Source organism: Monodelphis domestica, chromosome 1 (assembly GCF_027887165.1).
Source record: "Monodelphis domestica isolate mMonDom1 chromosome 1, mMonDom1.pri, whole genome shotgun sequence".
In the NCBI taxonomy this organism is placed as follows: Eukaryota; Metazoa; Chordata; class Mammalia; order Didelphimorphia; family Didelphidae; genus Monodelphis; species Monodelphis domestica.
In genome coordinates, this window is record NC_077227.1 from 145,933,628 (window position 1) to 145,953,705 (window position 20,078).

At 34.2% G+C, this 20,078-nt stretch overlaps 1 protein-coding gene across 3 annotated transcripts in view; it reads left to right on the forward strand.

Moving 5' to 3' along the window:
* ENTREP2 (endosomal transmembrane epsin interactor 2) overlaps positions 1-20,078 on the forward strand; it is a 616,510-nt gene that overhangs the window by 228,328 nt on the left and 368,104 nt on the right. For all 3 annotated transcript variants that reach the window (XM_007479489.3, XM_007479487.3, XM_007479488.3), the window contains exon 2: positions 8,747-8,803. In XM_007479489.3, the coding sequence (XP_007479551.1) occupies positions 8,747-8,803 (57 nt within the window). The remainder of the gene's footprint in view (positions 1-8,746; positions 8,804-20,078) is intronic.

A 20,078-nucleotide genomic window follows, 5' to 3' on the forward strand; every position in this document is an offset into this window, starting at 1 on the left:
CAACTTTGCCACATCCCCTCCAGCCTTTATTATTTCCCTTTCTTGTCATATTGGCCATTCTGCTAGGTGTAAGGTTGTTTTGATCTGCAGGATTATCTCTATTCTTTGTTAGTAAAAGTAAATAACTTTTTTCCTATCTATTGATCTAATGAGTAATTTTCTTCATGATTCTCTACTATTTCTATGACATAGCCTTTTATATAGAGGTTTAGTCACTATTTGGAGCTTATCTTGGTATAAAGTATGAGAAGCTATTCAAGTCTAATTTTGTTCCTATTGCTATTGTAAGATTTAAATTAATATCCAACATTCTAAGAATTATATTTTATAGAGTTTATTATCACTTGAAGTCAAAGGAATAAAAAGGAAATGGAAGTTAAAAAAACACCCTAATTAACTAACAAAATTAAAACCATGTGAGCAAGTTCTCCTGCCTCTCACTTCACCTCACCTCACCTCCACAGTGCCTTATCACCAAAAAAGAGAATGAGAGGTGGGACTACACCAAATTTATATCCTCCCTACATCAGCATGTAATGTGAGAAGGAACATGGGATGCTGAGAATTGGAGTTCTAGGGTACAGAAATTAATTACACACTCGACTTCAGAGACCTGAGCTTTCTGCTATGTCATTTGAGGCAAAAGTAAGGAAGAAGTAACCCCATATAAGATGGTCCCAGTGATACGATGATGTTGGTAATAAATATTTCCTTGATGTTATGCTAGTCCCGAGAACAACGTTGAATTTTCCAACTGTCCTCACAATCCATAGGAGAAGTCAACAACAATTTAAAACCTGCTTTCTTTTCCAAACTCCCCCCACTTGGAAGAAGAGAAATACTTCTAGACTTCTAGATAAGCAACTTGAAAATCAACCTTAACACCTCAGCTCTTCCCTCTTTTCATCACATCATATCTAATTGGTTGCCACATTTTGTAGATTTTATCTTTATAACATTTCTCATAGTTACGTCCTCATTATACACATTAATCTAGTTCAGTCACTCTTCACTTTTTACATGGACTATTTCAACAAACTACTAGTTAAACCCCTGTCCTTGAGTTTCTCCATTTCCCAAATCATACTATATGTGACTGTTATATAATAACCTTTCTAAAGCAGAAGGCTAAAAGTATGGCATCACCATGCCTCATAACCATCAGTTGTTCCTTACTGCTGATAGGGAAAAAAAAAAGTAAAGTCCTAAGTTTGGAACTTTCAAAAGTCTTTGAAAACCAGGCATGAATTTACTTTTTCAGGCCCATTTCACATTATTCCCTTTTACATTCTAGAAAAAAACTAGATTGCTTGGTTTTCCAGAACTTAGCATTCTACCTCCTGCCTTCATGTCTTTATTCTCCTTTCTCATATCTGTCTAACAAAATCCATACCTTCTTCGAGTTTCAATTTCTGTGTCATCTCCTATGAGAAGCCTCTCCTGATTTCCCTAGTTCTTAGTATCCTTTTCTTCAAATTATTATGTATATATTCATTTGTTTGTTGATGTAGGATGTAGAATGCTGAATCTCCTTCCCTCTTCTATAATGTAAGATCCTTTGTCATTTTCTTTTTGTATATTCATTATCAAATGCAGTATTGTATACTGGATAGTTACTCAGCAGAAAATATTTGTTAGATTTCGACATATAGCTCAAGTGGACTGAAAAGCAAAATAAGGATATAGTTTCCCTTGTAACTGATTCACTGGTACCTTCCAAGCTTACTCAGTGACAATTTTGTAATTGTCCCAAATATGAAATAATTCAAAGATGGCTTCTCTCCACGGCCTAACAATCAGTATGGAAGGATTTCATATAATCAGAAATCAAATGCTATTATAGCAAAAATTTAAACACAAGAGTTAATGTCATTATGAAACAATATTGGTAGGTATAACCGTTAAAGGTTATTTAACCCATCTGAAAATACAAGGGTGCTATTGATAAAATTGCTGATAAATGGCACCTTTATAATTTGAAAAAGATTACATACCACCCACTTGTGTTTATATTGAGGCTAATTATTCACTTTGCATCTCCATAAGTTATTGGGCTTTTTAGTTAAAAAATAAATAATCATTAAATTAACATAAGTGAGAAACAATGAAATAATAATATGATAGGATTGTAAACAAATCCAAATAGTTTATGTAAATGTATATATACACATATATGCATATATACATAGTCATACATCTCTATATATTATGATATGTATATATACATATGTATATATGGAGATATGCATATATCTAGATCTATATCTGTCTCAATATATCCATCACACATATATATGGGTGATAAACATGTGATATAGATAGAGAGAGATATATAGATTTAATATATATTCTAATCTATATTTTGTTCTAACTTGTTCACAATCTGTTAAAGCTGACTCCAATACCCCACAAGGTGTATGGGAAAGGTATGCTATAGAAGGTAATATTTGAACATAGCCTTGAAGAAATTCAGGGAAACTAAGAGGCAATGGTCAAGAGGGAAAGGTATAGGGGACAATCAGTAGAAACACATGGAGATGGTAAATGAAATGTCTGATAGGTGGAACAGTAAGGAGATATGTTGAGTTAAAGATTCCTATGACATCTATAACAGAATTCAATTCTTCCAACCTATATCTTGTATTCCTTCACTATTCTGCATTTCCCATCACTGTTAAGTATGACACCTTCCTCTTCGTCTTCTAGGCTCATAACTTTATCATCATCCTAAATTTCCAAAAGGTAGAATTGATCATGTAGAACTGTAGCTAAGAAAACTGACTAGCACTGGAGATAAATCAAGAACTGGATCTGGGGAGCCTGTGCATGGAAATAATAATTGAACTCATGAGAAAAGATAAAATTATTAAATTAGATGTCAAGAATCAGAGCTTTGGGGAATATTTTCAGATAGTAAACATAATATGAATGAAGCATCAACAAAACAGATTGAGGATGTGATTGAGGATAAAGGTCTGGGAGAACCTTAAGAGAGAGCTGTGTCAAAAACAACAACAACAACAAAAAAAAAATCCAAAACCTAAAGAGGAGAGAAGATCTAAAGGAAAAGGTGAAAAATAGTGTTTAATGATACACTAAACTGAAAAAAAATTGTGAAAAGACCATTGGATTTGAAATTATTTATAACATTGGAAAGAAATTGTTGACAAATGAGATCAGAAGTATTGAGTTAAGCTAGCTTTCTCAAGGAGTTTAATTAAGAAGGGTAATGAAAGATACAGGATACCATTGGCCAAGTATTGGCAAGCATACCCAGCTGGGCTCAGGGGGTTGCTCCGTTTTCCCTCTTCCCAGCCCAAGAGGACATTTTTTGCATTCCTTGCCCCTCTGCCCAGCCACCCAAAGCAAGTACTTCCTCCCTCTACTCTGTCAGGTAATGGTGGGGGGAGTTAAGAGGGGATGTAGGGGGGTGTCCACACAGACAGATGAATTTTCCTTCTGGGCACTTGAACTTGAAGACCTTCCCCAATCCTGATATAGGACAAGATGATAGCATGGAGTAAGAGGTTGTTTAAAGATGGGAGAAACATGGATATGATTAAACGCAGCAGATAAGGAAATAAGAGATAGAGAAATTGAAGATGTGACAATATAGGAATTGTGTTAAGGATAATCTATTGCAGAAGATGGGAAAAGGGAAAATCAAGGGCACATGTAAACTGAAAGTGTCAAACACAGCCAAAGGTCCATATCATCTACAATATTCTCAAAAGGGGCCTGAACCAAATTAAAATAAAATTGAGAAATATTGAACAAAATAATAATTATACAATTAAACAAATAATTCAGGTATCCCTTTCACATCATAAGGGTTAGGGTACAGCACCCCCCTAATCTGGAAAATCCATGTAAAATTTTTAGACCCTCCATTCATACCAAAGAAGTCTGAAATTTGTCTTATTCTTTTGTGGGGTGTTTATTGTGTTTGTGGTATTAAAAGATAAAATATGTTGCTATTATACAATACTATACATATGTTATTCATGTCTGAATTTTTAAATTTTTTCTGTCATCTACTGGCCTTTGCCTGTTGTCTGCAGCTTCTGCCAAACTCCCCCAAAATTCTCATTTAATTTCTTATGCTGACCCACAATATATTGAAACCATGATGGGGAAAGTCACAATGTAGAAGGGATGCCTGTATTACATTTTAAAACTAAGTCAATATGGTGTATGGGTTAGGGAGGATTATCACCTCTGGTGTGAGGGCTTGCCCTTTTCATGACTGTTAATCCGTCTTTGGCGTCCATGTGTCACTCAACTCTCACTTGTGGCTCCAAAAACTATGGTATGTGTAGTGGCCACACTCCACTAAAACCATCTCAGCATATGAGCTAAGCAAGGTTGAGGGTAACCAACAGGACTCAAACCTATCAGTAAATTAGGGAGTTGTTTACCCCAAGCCTGCGAAGACTTCCCTCAGCAGAATGGGTGAAGGAGAACAATTTGTCCTAACAGCCATGTGCATAAAGATGTTAAAGGAATCCATGGGAGCTGAATCGTCAAGTGATACAGTATAGAAGGTGAAGAGAAAGGGGCCCTGGGGAGAGCCATGGGAGAAATTCCTGGTTAGCACACATGACCTAGATGAAGATCCTGAGAAGGAGCAGTTATACAGGCAAGGGGAACCAAAGAGAAAGCAGGGAAGGAACAAGGAGAAAAGAATGATTGTGATCTTCGGTGTCAAAAAAAGAAGTCAAGAATAAAGAGGCCTGAATAAAGGACATTAGATTTAATCATTAAAGAACCACCTGGTAACTTTGGAGACTGCAGTCCCAACTAAATAACAAGGCTGTGAACCACAGCCCAGGAGACACAATCCTGGGGGAAAATTGAATTAAATATGAATCAGGGTCCAGAAGCAGCCTCACCCTAATCAGTACCAGACAGCTGTGAAGGATGTATATCTGTTGTTTGCTAAATAAAAGGGAAGGCAAGAGCACAAATATGTACAGTGATGTTATTTCCATGCTGAGAGGAACACGGTAATTTCAGTGCAATACAGCCTTTAGAGGGAGTTGGAATGATTACTCTGCCCACTTTGGCAAAAGCTAAGAATAATACCAGTGCCCTTCATCAGGATCATAGCTGACAAGACAAGGGAGACGAGATCAGATTCTACTTGGCTGCAGCCTTTCCTTTCCTCATCTCTCCTACCTTTCTCTCTGTTCAGCCCAGGAAAATGTCATTTAAACTTTTATTCTCTAAATTTGGCTAAGCAGCAATGTGTATCACACTGAAAATATTATCCTCATTGGAATTAAATGTTCTCTGCCTCATGATTCTGCATAATACCATGTTTTTATGCAACCAATTAAACAGGCATATAAATAAAAGTCCAAGTGCTGAGGTATGCCAGCTTATAATCAAATCACTGATTAGAAGACTTCATTAAAAGTTAAAGAGACTAGTGTGGAAAACCTCTCTTCAATTGCCAGTGTGCCTGATTCCTTTGTGTACTACAAGGCACCACACAAAAGGTAGCACATAGTAGGTGCTCAATCAAGCATGTTTTACTGAATACATACATGTGTGTAATATATGTAACATATATAAACATACTTTAAAATCCATGATGAGTATGTAATATGAAAATGATTTATATGAGTGACATTAAATATCTTACAAGTTGAGTTTGAATTCGATAAGGGTTTGGTATCTAATTTCTCCTATTAAAGACATGTAGGGAAATTAAATATCCTCAAAGATAATACCTACAATACAATCACTTAAAACTTTTCAATGGCTTTGTTTTATAACACATTAATTTCTGAATATACCTCTCTACATTCCTTAAGCAGCAAATTTTCCCTTTTAATAAATACTTTTTGAAATAGTTCAGAAAAACAAATTTCGATAATATTCTTTTTTTCCCCTAAATCCTCACCTTCTGTCTTAAAATCAATACTGTGTATTGGTTCCAAGGCAGAAGAGCAGTAAGGGCTGGGCAATAGGGCTTAAGTGACTTGCCCTGGTTGACACAACTAGGAAATATCTGAGGATGGATTTGAACCCAGGACCTTCCTTCTCTAGGCCTGGATCTCAATCCACTGAGCTGCCTGGCTGTTCTCAAATACACTTTTAACACGCATAGTTAGCCACATATATAACCAAAGCAGGGAAAAGAAGTTTCTTAATTCTTTCAAGCTTGATATACAGTTTCATTTTATTGTCCTTTTCAATTACATTATTATAGTTATTGGAAATATTATTTCCTGGTTCTGCTTGCTCTGCTCTATATCAACTCATAGAACTCCATGCTGTATCAACTCCCATACTGTTCTTAACTTCTCATATTATAATTTTTATGACACGGTATTTTATTACATTTATGTACCACAATTTCTTTATTCTCCAACTGATGAAACTCATTTTGTCACCAATCATCTGCTAACATAAAAGTGCTGCTATGAATAATCTAATTATGACATTTTTGTGTCACTGAGCCAGAGTATATGCCTAGCAAACCTCTGGGTCGAAGAGAATTTTTTTTTCTTTCATGGGTTTTTTTTTTGTATCATTCCAAATTATTTTCCAGAACTGGTGGACCACTTCACAGGTCTACCAGCAACCTTTCTCCATCCTCTCAAACATTTATTATTTTCATCTGACATTTTTTCCAATTTATAGTATACACAGTTAATGGAATAATATTTTTCATGTTTGTTATTAATCTGCAAGTCTTCTTTTGAGAACTGTTGTACACATTTTTTGCTTATCAATTAGTGGGTGAACATTAGCCATATATTTGTGTTAAATCACTATATAACTTGGATAGCAGAACTTTATTAGAGCTATAGATTTTTCCACTGTCAACAATTTGCCTTATTATAGTAGCTATATTTATTTTACTTATGCACAAAATTTCTAGTCAGGTGTATGATGTGTGAAATGTGTCCCTTCTGGCTTTAAATGTTCTTTGATTGATTTCAAGGAATCAAAAGTCTATTCTATTCTTCATGATCTCTTGTATTCCTTATTCCATTATGAATTATCCCCATAGCCATAACTATGAAACCTACTTCCTTGTATCTTCTTTCAACTGTTTTATTGTTGCCTTTTAAATTTAGTTCACTAATCCATTTGCAACATAGTGGTGTGAAATACTGGTCCAAATCTGGTTTTTGCCCACTTACTCTAGTTGTCCCAGGAGTTCTTGGAAAACATGAAATTTTTCCTCAGGTAATTCATATTCTCAATGTTTATCTAACCTTGGACTACAAAGCAGTTGTTCCTCAAATTTACTAATTTTCCAATTCCTCAATTTACTCAGTGAATGAATATTAAACTGTTATTACATGTCTGTGAAGACAGTAATCATTTATTAAGGAACTGTTATGTGCCAGACAAAATGTTCAAGGGATATGAAGATAGATAAAAAAAAAGTAGTTACTGCCCTCAAGGAGCTTAAAATCTAAAGGAGATAGAATTCATAGAACTATGTACAAAAAAGACATATACAAGATAAACTCAAGAAAATCTCAGAGCAAAAGCACTGGAATTAAAGTAAAAAGTTTCTTGCAGAAATGAGATATTAGCCCAGTCAAGTCAATAAGAATTTAGTAAGCACCTACTGAATGTTGGGCACTATGCTAAACCCCAAAGGATATACATAAAGGCAAAAATATTTCTAGCCTTCAAATAACATATATTTTAATGGAGGAGACAACATATAAATAACTAGTTATATACAAGATACACATAAGAATAGATTGAAGGAAATTTGAGATAAGAAATCTTGAGAGACGTGGAGCATAAGTGGTATCATTTTTTATGAGTACTCATATGAGTTTAGTGAATTTGATTTTGTTACTCAGATGTTGCCCTGTAATCCATCCTTTTTTGAATATATACTCAGAGGTTTAATAAGTCTAATCACAACAATAATTCAGACAAATCACAGTTCTGTATGTACACAATAGTAACTTAAGGAAATATAGGGATTAATGTCAAAGAAAATTCTACTTCTGTCATCAATTGGTAAAACACCTATCTATAGCATTTGTAAAATGTCTCAATTCCCAATAAAAGCTGACGTGGAATCTTGTGAAGTTAATTTAGTTTAGCTGCCATTTGCTTAATAGGGTAATAGGTTTTACTCTAACTTAAATAATTTTGCATACTTACTTTCTCAAATCTTTGCCTATTAATAGAATATATGTAGTGTGTTGCAAATTTAAGAATTATATGAATGAACTTTCAAATGAGTAATTTAGTTAACTCACCTTTTTGTAAATCAATTCCTAAAAACCTAGAAAGTTCCTTTTGCATCTCCCATTCACAACAAACCTTTAAATAAGCTGTTCTGATTAAACTTTATTCTCTTCTACAAGCCCAAATGCAATTCTTAAAAAAAACAAAACCAGATTTTTATTAGTATCCAGAGACATGAAACTAGAAAAAACAAAGAACTCACTGCCAAGTGTAATTAAGCAATATAAAATGGTAACAAAGGAAATAGTAGTATCTCTATTTCTAATAGTGTTATGCATAAAAACAGGCAATTCTCTATACATTTTGAATTAGAAATACTATTGCATGAACAGAGAAGTCTAGAGTATATTAATTCTCAAAGTTTTTTCTCCTAAGTATTGGAGCAGAACAGAATTTAATTCATATTCTCAATCAACTTCCAATATGGTTAGAAAAAAGAATTTTCAGGTTTATTTTATTTTTAGATATATTGATAGTTAAGTCTTACAGAAATGTTTATACTTGATTTCAGGTGCTCTTGTCAGGACTGATTGGTGTTGTTTCTTGGAAAAGACCCTTATCCCTTGTGGTAAGTAAAAATTCTTACCTGATTAAATTGAACAGTTTAGTTCTGTTGATATAGAAGACTTGTGTGGCAGATAGTCTTGAAATTAAGAAGATATAGGCTCAAATTCTAATTCTGAGACACATTGGATCTGTTAACCCTTGGCAAGGAATTATATTTCTCAGTGTCCCAGGCAACTCTCTACCACTGTGAGCTTTAGTATAGTCACAGCTCAATGCTTGTACTTTCCTCGTCATGAATTCCCTATATCAATGAAATGAAGTTCTGAACAATGAAATTTACTAAAAATATTAACTTAACAACAATATAAAAATATAAATGATTGAATGAACAAATAAAAATAAAATATTTTAATCTAAAATTTTTACATTTTGATAAAATTAGTAACCTTAACCAAAGAATAGTATGTTAACATTTTAAAGCTAATAGAGATTTTTTCTATGTAGAATCTGAGTAGCAGAAATGTATAAAATGTTATTTGAGAGATGCTAGGCTTCTAAAAATTCTTTAAAGGTGTTATATATTTCATTTTAAGAGAATTTCTGAAAGCATTCATGGTATATTTTTATGAGTTGTGTATTGCTGAATTTTTAGTTATTCTCTGAAATGCTATGCAAGAAACAAATGTATTTGCAAAGTGTGGGTGCTAGTTTCTCTATAACTATTAACTAACACATGCATATATAGTATATTTAAGTTAGAAAATCATACATTTTATAGCATTAGAAACTATAAATGTAATTCTCTGCAAGTTAAGGAATGAAGACAGGAGAGAAACACTTTAGTCTAAATGGAGCAAGCAAAAGGCATTGGCTAATTTTTTGCTAAGAAGTTATAGTGGAAAAATATTTAGAGTGTTATCTCAAATGTAATCTATTTGAAAGGGAAAACAATAGCTATATATTCAAATATACTACTTTGAGTCAATGTACATGTCTATTTGTACACAAATATAGATATATAAACAGTAAACAAAATTGTTACTTTGTATCTCAAAGTTTCCATTTGAATACTCTATTCATCAGTAAAGATTAGAATCTTTATTCTCACCTACAGAAATAGACCATGATTTAAAAATTATCAAAAAAGGTCATCTTTATTGTTTTTCAATTCAAGCAAACATGATTTATTCACTTTTATCTGTAGTTTCCTTTTTGATGTAATTTTATTGCAAAAGTGTGTTATGGACTGCATCAAGGTTTTGTACAAGCTATATTGATGGGAGAGTTTGAGTGGGAAATTTTGTACTTTGTAGCATGATATCATTTGTTTCCTCAATAAAATAAAGGTTAAGGGAGCCAAGTTAGTGACTTAGAAGCACCAAAAGCTCAATCTCTCTCCAACAATCCTTCCATTCTAATATTTATAACATGCTTCAATGAAAACAGAAACCCCAAATGCAAAAAGGAGAGGAAGACATAGGACCATCCTGTTGAAAACAACTTGAAAGGTGAGCACAGAGAGGCTATTTTCATTGGATAAGGAATAGATGGGAGGGTTGAACAACCCACCTGCAGTCATACCAGGAGGGCTTTGTGAGCCCCAAGCAGAGACTTCAGCCATGGAAGAGTGTCTCTGACCCACAAGGTCCAGAGCTCTGATAACAACTGACAAGGAGGAACTTGGTGGGGGGCACCATTAGGTGGGACACCCTCCCCCACTTACCTCTCTGAGACCTGCAAAAACACTGGACTGTCTGTGGTACAGGCTGCAGCCACAAGAGAACACCTCTGATCCATAACAGAAGGTTCATGGCTCTTACAATAGCTTGCGAGGAGGAACTTGGGTGGGTGGATAGGGACACCTGGCTGGACACTCTGGTACTTAATTTATCAGAGAGGCAAATTTATAATCCATAGGGTAGGCAAAATAAATAAACAAATAAAAGAAAATATAATGAGTAAACAAGAGAAAAAGGAGAAAACCACAATTGAAAACTTCTATGGGAGTAAGGACCAAATGGAAGAGGATGAGAGCCAGGGAATATCAAGCAAAACCTCAAAAATAACCAAGGAACTGGAGCTCAGGAGGAGCTAAAAAAGGAATTTAAAATTAAATAAGGTTGGTTGAAGAAAAATGGCAAAAGGGAAAATAGCCTAAAAAGCAAAAGAGAGCATCTGGAAACAGGCATTGAAAGCCAAAATTGACCTGCTGGAAAATTATTTAAAAAAATCAGAACAAGAGAAGAATGACTTAAAAGAAAGAGTGAACCAAAAGGAAAAAGATAATAAAAAAGGTTGTGGAAGAATTTCAGGCTTTAAAAATTAGAATTGGGCAGTTAGAAACTAATGACTTCATGAGACAACAAGAAACAATAAATCAAAATCAAAAGAATGAAAAAAATGAAGATAAAATGAAATACCTCATTGAGAAAAAAAAAAAACTGAACTAGAAAATAGATCCAGGAGAAACAATTTCAGAATTACTGGATTACCTGAAAGGCATGACCAAAATAACTAAATAAATAAATAAAAGCTTAGACATTATTCTATAGGAAATTATCCAAGAAAACTGCTCTGATATTCTTGAACAAGAGTGTAAAATAGAGATTGAAAGAACCCACAGATCACCTCCTGCATTAAATCCCTAAATGATAACTTCCAGGGATGTTATAACCAAGCTCAAGAACTTTCAGGCCAAGGAAAAGATACTACAAACTGCTAGAAAGAAATAATTCCGGTATCATAGAGTCCTAGTCAGGATTACACAGGATCTGGCTGCTTGTACACTGAAGGACCATTAGGCATGAAATGTGATATTCTGGAAGGAAACAGGGTCTCCAACCAAGAATCAACTACCCAGCAAAACTGACTATATTCTTTTAGGGGAAAGTATGGTTATTTAATAAAATAGAAGATTCCCAAGCTTTCCTGAAAAAAAAAGATCAGACTTAAACACAAAATTTGATGCCCAGAATTCAAGAGAATCACAAAAGGTAGATAAGAAAGAGAAAAAAGGGCTTTAATAAGGTCAAATGACATATATTACTATATTAGAAAGAGTATCTCTTAGAATTGTTATCATTATCATTGTAGCTAGAAGAAGTATACATATTAATATTGTGCATTGATAACTGTATACCTGGTATGTGTGTTAGGACCAGAAGTCGAATTGGTGGGTTTTGAAGAAAAAAAGTAAAATGAAAAGTTTCAGAAAAGAACATAAACTTTTTCCCATTTTATTAGTCTCACAATCCATTTATCTACTAAACCTAAATTTTAGAACTCTTCTTTCAAGGTTTATTTTTCTTTCTACCACAAAGAGGGAGTCATGGAATAGAAAAGTGGTATTAGTCAACAAGTATTTATTAAGTGCCTACAATGTGCCAGGTAAGGCAGCAAAGTGGGGCAGTGGACAGAGTATAGACTCGGAAGTGAGAAGGATTTAAGTTCATATCTGGCTTCATACACTTCCTAGTTCTGTGACCCTGAAGAAGTCATTTAACCCTATTTGCTTTGGTTTCCTCATTTGTAAAATGAGATGGAGAAGAAAATGTCAAACCACTCAAAATGGCAAACCACTCCTGTATCTTTGCCAAGAAAACCCCATATGAGGTGACAAAGAATTGGACAAGATTAAACAACAAGAATGTCATGTATCATGCTGATTACTTTCTTATTAGCTGCCAATACAAAGGAAGGTAAAAACAGCCCCTGCCTTCAAGGAGGGCAGCTTACCTATAAATATTAATAATATATTTAATATTTGTGTAATATTTAACATAGTCTACATATAATACACAATTCAACATAAATATATTCAACATATAATATTTATATGTTGCCTCTAATGGGAGATATAACACAGAAATAAATAGGTATGCTCTAGTGGTGTACAGAAGACAAAAACAGCTATAGGTAGTTGGAGAAGTCTCTTGCAGAAGATGGCATTTTACCTGAGGACTGAAGTCAGAGAAATGAAGAGGTGGAGATGAGGGGATAGAATATATCCGTTATTAGGGACAACTAGTGCAATGCCATCAAGATTGAAGATGGATTGTTACATGGGAGGAAAAGTAAATTGATCAGTGCAAGCAGAATCATTAAGAGGAGTAAAGAATATGAAATCTAAAAGTAGAAGTAGCTACATTAGGAAGAGCTTTATTTAATTTTTTTTCAGTTAATACTTATTTTCTTTCTCACACACTTCTTTCTATTAGAAAAAAAGTAAACACAAACCTTGTAACAAATATTCATAGTCAAGAAAAAAAAATTCCCACTTTGACCATGTCCAGAAATATGTGTCTTATTCTGTATCCTGAGTTCACCACCTCTCTATCAGGAAGTGGGTAGCATGCTTCATTATCAATCATTTACAGTTGTGGTTAGACATGTCTTTGCTCTAGGGTTCTTAGGTCTTTCAAAGTTATTTGTCTTTATAATATTGCTATGGTATAATCTCCTGGTTCAGTTCACTTCAGTTTATATGCCTTCCCAGTTTCTTGTTTTCATTTCTTATGGCACAATAGAATTCCTTTTTCACCAATTTAACACAGTTTCTTCAGCTATTCTTTAATTAATACATAACCTGTTAGTTTCCATTTCTTTGCTCCTTAAAAAGAATTGCCATATTCTTGGACATATAGGTCCTTTTCCTTTATAAAATTCTTTTTTATTTTAGACTTCTGGTGGCATCATTGAGCTAAAAGATATACCTATTGTTTGGTGATTCATTGGACATAGTCCCAAATTCCTTTTCAGAATGTCTGAACATATTCCTAAATACCTCAATAATTTGTGAAGAATTGTAAATGCCAGAGGAATTTATATTTGATCCTGGAGATTATACTGGAACTCACTGAGTTGGTGAATTACACAGTCAGATTTACATGTTAGAAGAATCATGTTAATTGAGTGGAAGATGGATTGAAGTAGGGACACTCTTAGGGCAAGGAGACAGTTATGGAGGCTATTGCAGTAGTCCAGGAAAGAAGTGATGAGGCCATGGATGTGTAGGAGGAGAAAATGGAAGCAAAGAGGGGATATTTTGAAGGTAGAAATGACAAAGTAGGTTTTAGATTCTAGTGCACAAAATTTATCTTCATCTTCATTACAGTGCTAGTAATAATTAGTTGCTCCATCACTTGACAGCTTCAAGCAGAGCCAGAATGACTAATCAGTTGATCAATCAAGTATTTATGACTCTTCTAATACATACTAAACACTGTGTTAGGTGCTGAGGATGCAAATGCAATGAGTAAAGTAATCCATACTTGCGAAGAGCTTAAATTCTAACAAGGGAGATAGCAAGGACATCTCTAATACACACAACACAAATATAAAGAATAAATGCAAATAAATACAAATTTTTAAATATAAGGGGGAGAGACAGAGAGACAGAGACAGAGAGAGAGACACACACACACACACACAGAGACAGAGAGACAGAGAGACAGAGAGAGACAGAGACAGAGACAGAGAGAGAGGAGAGAGAGGACACTAGTGCTTGAGAGGAGGAAAGAATGCTTCATATAGAAGATGATACTTGTGCTATACCTTGAAGGAAGACAGAAATTCTGTTTGGTAGAGGTGAGGAAGGAATCCATTCCAGGCTATGAGGGTAGTCAGTGATAAACACAGAGTATACTTTTTTTTAAACGTTTACCTTTAATCTTAAAATTAATAGTGTGTATTGGTTCCAAAACAGAAGAGTAGTAAGGGCTAGGCAATCAGAATTAAGTGAATTTCCCAAGGTCGCACAACTAAGAAATGTCTGAGGCCAAATTTGAACCTAGGACCTCGTGCTTCTAGGCTTCACTCTTAACCCAAGAGCAGAGTATTCTTGATCATTATTCCTGGGGAGTCAGTGATATATTATATATAATTAGTTATTACTTTCAATATTGTTCCTTTTTACATTTAAAAATTACTATAAATTGTTCTTTTGGTCCCATATACTTTACTCTGCATCATTTCATACATTTTTCCCAGGTTCCTCTGGAGTTATTCCCTTCATTGTTTCTCATGGCACAATACCAATCTATTATGTTGATCTGTCATAATTTGTTTGACTATTTCCCATGTGATGGATGCTCCCTTAGTTTCTAGTTCATCAGAAAAGGATTTCTATGAATATTTTTTGCATGTAAAGGACATTTTCCTTCTTTAAAAAAATCTCCTTTAGGTATAGGTTCACTGGTATTTCTGGGCCAGAGATTATGTATTGTTTAGTAACTTAAGTGTGTAGTTTCAAATTGCCTTCCAAAATGACTCAGCTATTTGAAAACTCCTCCATCATTGTACCTGCTTTTTTGCAGCATCTCAAGCATTCTTTATGTTTTCCTTTTGGTCAAAGTGGTCAATCTTAAATGAAACCTCAGACTAGCTTTAGTTTTAATTTCTCTTATTACTGGGTGTTTTATTTTGTAAAAATCTTTTTATACATTTTGATATAATCACATTTTTTTCTTCATAGCATTATGGTCATTTATGTTGATAATTTTATAATCATTCATTCAATCCTGCATCTTATTCTTAGTATGAATTGAATCTATCACTGTGTTCAATCTTTGTGATAACATCTTTACTAATTTATTTTCATAAGCATTAATTAAACACATTGGCCCTAAACACTTGACTGTGGGTTGAATATGTGATCTTGGGCTGGAAAGATGACCTACTGTGCTTTGTTCTGAATTACTAATACATCTTATCTGTGTGGACTTGGGCAAGCCACTTAACCCCAATTGCCTAGCCCTTACCACCCTTCTGCCTTGGAATCTGTATCTAGTATCAATTCTAAGACAGAAGGTAAAGGTTTTTATATACAAATAATCACTACTCTGTCTGATTCTCTTCTTAAATATATGTTAGAGTAGTTGGGCTGTAGTACTTCTTTGTCCGCAGTCTTCACTGACTTTTTTGCTGCTTACTTCTAAACAAGTGGAGATAATCATCATTGATTTCTACATTTTAATGTTTACCAAATGCTTTGCTTTCATCGTCATCTTTGATCTTCATAACCCTGCAAGGTGGTAAGTAGAGTAAGTAGTACTATCTCCACTTTACAGATGTGGAAAATGATGTTTAGAATGCTTATAAATGACTTCCCTATGGCAAGCCAGCTAGTAAAAATAAAAGACCAGATCTGATTTTTTAAAAAAATATTTTGGTTTATTTTTCTTAAATAATTACTCCATATCCAAACATTCTGTCAATAATGTCATTACTAAGTTGCTTTTTAAAAGCATTTCAAAATCAAGTTTTAAAAAACGAAATGCAGAAAAATATACTCTCTACATATGCTCACCTTCTGAATAGTCACATCATATAATCATGTAATAAGCCACCAAAACTTGGCCACTTTATTCAAAACATATGAACATGTAAGAGTCTCTCTACATCCTAAGTCTAATACTTTTTCTACTGATATCATACTAGAGTAGTGGGATGCTATTTTGCTTTTATTCTCCTTAAAATTTATAAAAACAGACAAGGTAGTTTTATTTTACTTAATTTGTGTTGTTGTTACATAGTTGAGGGTGAGTAAATCTGTAAGGTTGTCTTTAAAAAGTGACTGACTCAGTTCTCTCTTCTTCACTTGCCTCTTAGTGAATTTAGTGAATTTGAATTGAAAATAGATTTTAGGACTTGCAGTTTGCTTGTAACTATAAGATGACAGAATGAAATTTCTCAGGTCTTTTTACTAAACAAAATTTAGGAAAAGCCTGACTGGAGTTTCTCCAACCAATTAGGGACTCCACTTTCATCTGTGTAAGATGCCCTTGGTTTGACATTTGCTATTAGACGCTGGAAAAAAGCTTCCTTCAATAAGTCCTCTGAGTCTTATCCATTATGTCCTAAACTTATTTAGTGCTTTACCCTTTTTGGCTTGGCTATAAGGGATACAAACAGAGGGCAGGATATTATTGCAAAAATTTGAGAAAGGATTTATATACTTTCTCTTATGTGAAGTGGAGGGAGTAGGTAATATTGCAAAAAAAAAAAAAGGAAAGTGGATCATGTCATTCCTACGAAAGTAGCAGAGGTATGACTGTGGGTGTTGGACTGCTTGGTGAAGCTTTAAGGAAGGATACCTACTTATTTGATTGTGGTAAGGAGGGGAGAGATTGAAAATGATGAAGAAGCAAAAATGGTATTTTTAAAAATTCAACACCATCCACATCCTGCCAAAGCACTGAAAACTAGGATATTATCTTTTGCATTGATTCCTAAGCTGTAGTATATATGTAGAAAAAGAATGTTTAAATTTTTTTTCATTTGTACTAAATGTCCCCTGTGATTGAGATAATTGTCTCCTTTGCATTATTCTATAAGAGGTTCTACATTATGCCGGATGCCAATTAAGAATCAAATTGTATGGCTCTGATTAGGTAATTTCATGAAAGATTCAGTGAAACACTTTGAGATTGCTTGCTTATCTTTCATAGAAACAGCCCTACAAATAATCATAGCTACTAATGTTAAAAAATGAACAGAAAGGTGGACATTGCATTATTCATAAGTGCTAATACTGGTGAAGGACTGAAAACTAAAGGTTTAAGAAGGGTTATTTTTTAGAAGATGAACTTTTATATGCAACTGATAGAATGAATTACTCAAAGTATATTATATTCTGTCTTCTTAAGAAAAGTAAGCCTGTTTAAAATGCTTTTAGCTGCTGGAATTTATTAATAATGTTTGTACTATAGATCCAAGTGCTAATTTAAATACTCTTGCCTTTTTAAACATTTTCATGTAGTCACTGAAAAAAGCAGTCTTTATGATTTACTCAAGGAATGGTTTAAGTTTGTATGTTCATTTTATTAGTCAATATTGTGGATCATTATTATGTTAATATAAACTCATGAGTAAATTTCAAACATAGGCTCACGTAGTATAACTTTTTCTTTCCTAGTGCTGCTAAAATGGCCAAGAAGCAAGGTGAGTTTTGAGTTGAGAGGCCAGCAGGTGTTATATATCCACCTTTTCCTAGTTCTTCTCATATTTGTCCAAAGTGAGAAACAGAAAAAAGTTATAACCCCCTCATAGGAAGTTCCAAATTTCCAGCTCTCTGGGAGAATTAGTAAATATTGTGGCCTTCATGCCTGGATTGGTATTTAAGGCAATATTGGAGGAATTAGGGCAAAGGTATAAGAGGGAGGGTTAATGGCTGAGTCTTAATTCACAAATCTTAAAATTTTTAAAATAACCATTCTGAAAATTTAGCAAATCTTTCTTTATTGATTACATCTTTTAAGATAACTGGTTAAAATATTATTGCTAGCTTTTGTGTTTTATGATATAGATGAGTATGAATTCAAGGGAGAACATGTTCTGAGCTATGAAGATCTTTGAAGAAACCTTTAGTAGATAGAAGGATGTAAATCAGTGGCATATTCCTTTTTTGTGTGTTTGTTTCCCCATCCATTAGTCTGACTCAGACCATTCCAATATTCACTGATTTTCTTACCCCTGAATTACACTAATATGTGCCACAAAACTGGTTTTAATTCTGTGTTGCTTTTTATTTTTGCTGACATTGAATATCTATTCATCTCAACTAGATTGTAAATTTCTTAAGAGAAATGACTAATTTTTATCATGCTTAAAAAACAAAAAACCTTACCACAGTTCACATGTAATTGATGAGGAAGAAGAAGAGGGAGTTCTCCGTGAATTTTCTCCTTCAGTGAAAATATGAGACATGTTTCTTGAGCATAGGGTGAGGAGGAGCCATTGGGGATTTGAAAACGAATGAAACGGCTTACAGAAGCTGCTGTAGTGAGTGGGGATTGCCTTGCCACAGTAATGGTTTAGTTGAGATTATGAAACAAAAATTTGAAATGGACCTCACTTTGGTTTTGTGATATTCTCTGGCTTCACTGAGCAGCATGTAAAGAGGAGAAAAGAGAGAGGAGAGGAGTGATCCAAGGCTAGAGCTTGGCCAGGACAAGGTTAGCAAAAGGGGAAAAGTGGGCAGTAGACTGAAGAGAAGAGGATAGTGTAGAGTAGTTCAACAAGTAGTCAATGTAGGGAAAGGAGAAAAATAATGTAGTCTGAATGTATGGGTTAAAATCATGCATTCTCCTCCAGCTTATGTTATTTAGTATTAGTAATCATAGATTGGCAACTTCCTATAGAAAATGAGTGAAAGTTAGGTGTCCAGAAGAGACATACCAACTTCTCCTTAGGAAGAGTAGAGAAATCCTTGTCCCCAAGCAGCTTTATATACATACATACATACATACATATATATATATATATATATATATACATATATATATACATATATACACTCTTTTCTAATGTGGTCCCAACGCCCTATTTCCCCCCTTTTTATTAATAGTGCTAGCAGAGTCAGTATTCAAAAGGTTAAAAGAGGTTAGGTTCTTATGGGGAAAATCCTAAAACTTATAACTACAATCTTGACTCCCTGTCCCAAATTTTTCAATCTGAAAGACCTTGGCCCTGTCTTCTATATGCTCATTAGAGTGATTTTGGGGTAAGGACCCCGAGATTTCACTCCACACACTGTATATGGGTGATGATCTATGAGAAAGAACTAGGAGCTAGACAGATTAAAGGTCTTAGTGAAAAGAAAGGATAGGGTTAGAACTGGGAAGAGGGACATGACAGAGGCTGCCATCTTCTTTCATGTCAACTTCTTCCCAGAATCATCCTCTCCCATTGGTGACATAAAGAGAGGGCGGCATTGTTCATCACTCTTGAAGTTGGAAGTTGGCAAAATCAGGCTCTTTTCTTTCCTTTCTTGTCAACTGTGCCCTGCCCCCTTATTCAGTAAAAGGGCATTTATCTTTTCCAATGAACTGACTGTCCTTTATCAATGGACTTTGGGGCTCAGGTTAAAATTTCATTAGACAGAAACCATAGTAGAGTTGTGAGGAGTGCCTGGGGTAGAATTGGAATGGTAAAGGAGTGAGCTATAGTTTGTGGTGAGGAAACCTCAACTTCCCCTGCCACTGATACTATTGGTCATATAGATTTTGCAGACCAGAGAGAGGAGTTTTAACTTTTGAGTTTTCTTCAGTGCTTTCTCATTTTTTGAGAGCAAGAGGGCCTCAGATAAGAACTATAATTTTAGAGGCTTTTATGGAACTCTGGGGATGTAGTAGAATTCTCTGAAGAGAGTTGCTTTGACTTTTTTATAGGCTTAGATGCTAGTCCTTTGCTTTTGTGTTGTCTGAGTAAACAAATTCTCTTCTACAGATAGTCCCTGTTATACATAAATTCATATTACATAAATTCACCTTTATAAAGAATTCCGTAAGAAATTCATATTCCAAAAAAATACCTATGTTAATTTTACTGTTCAGTGT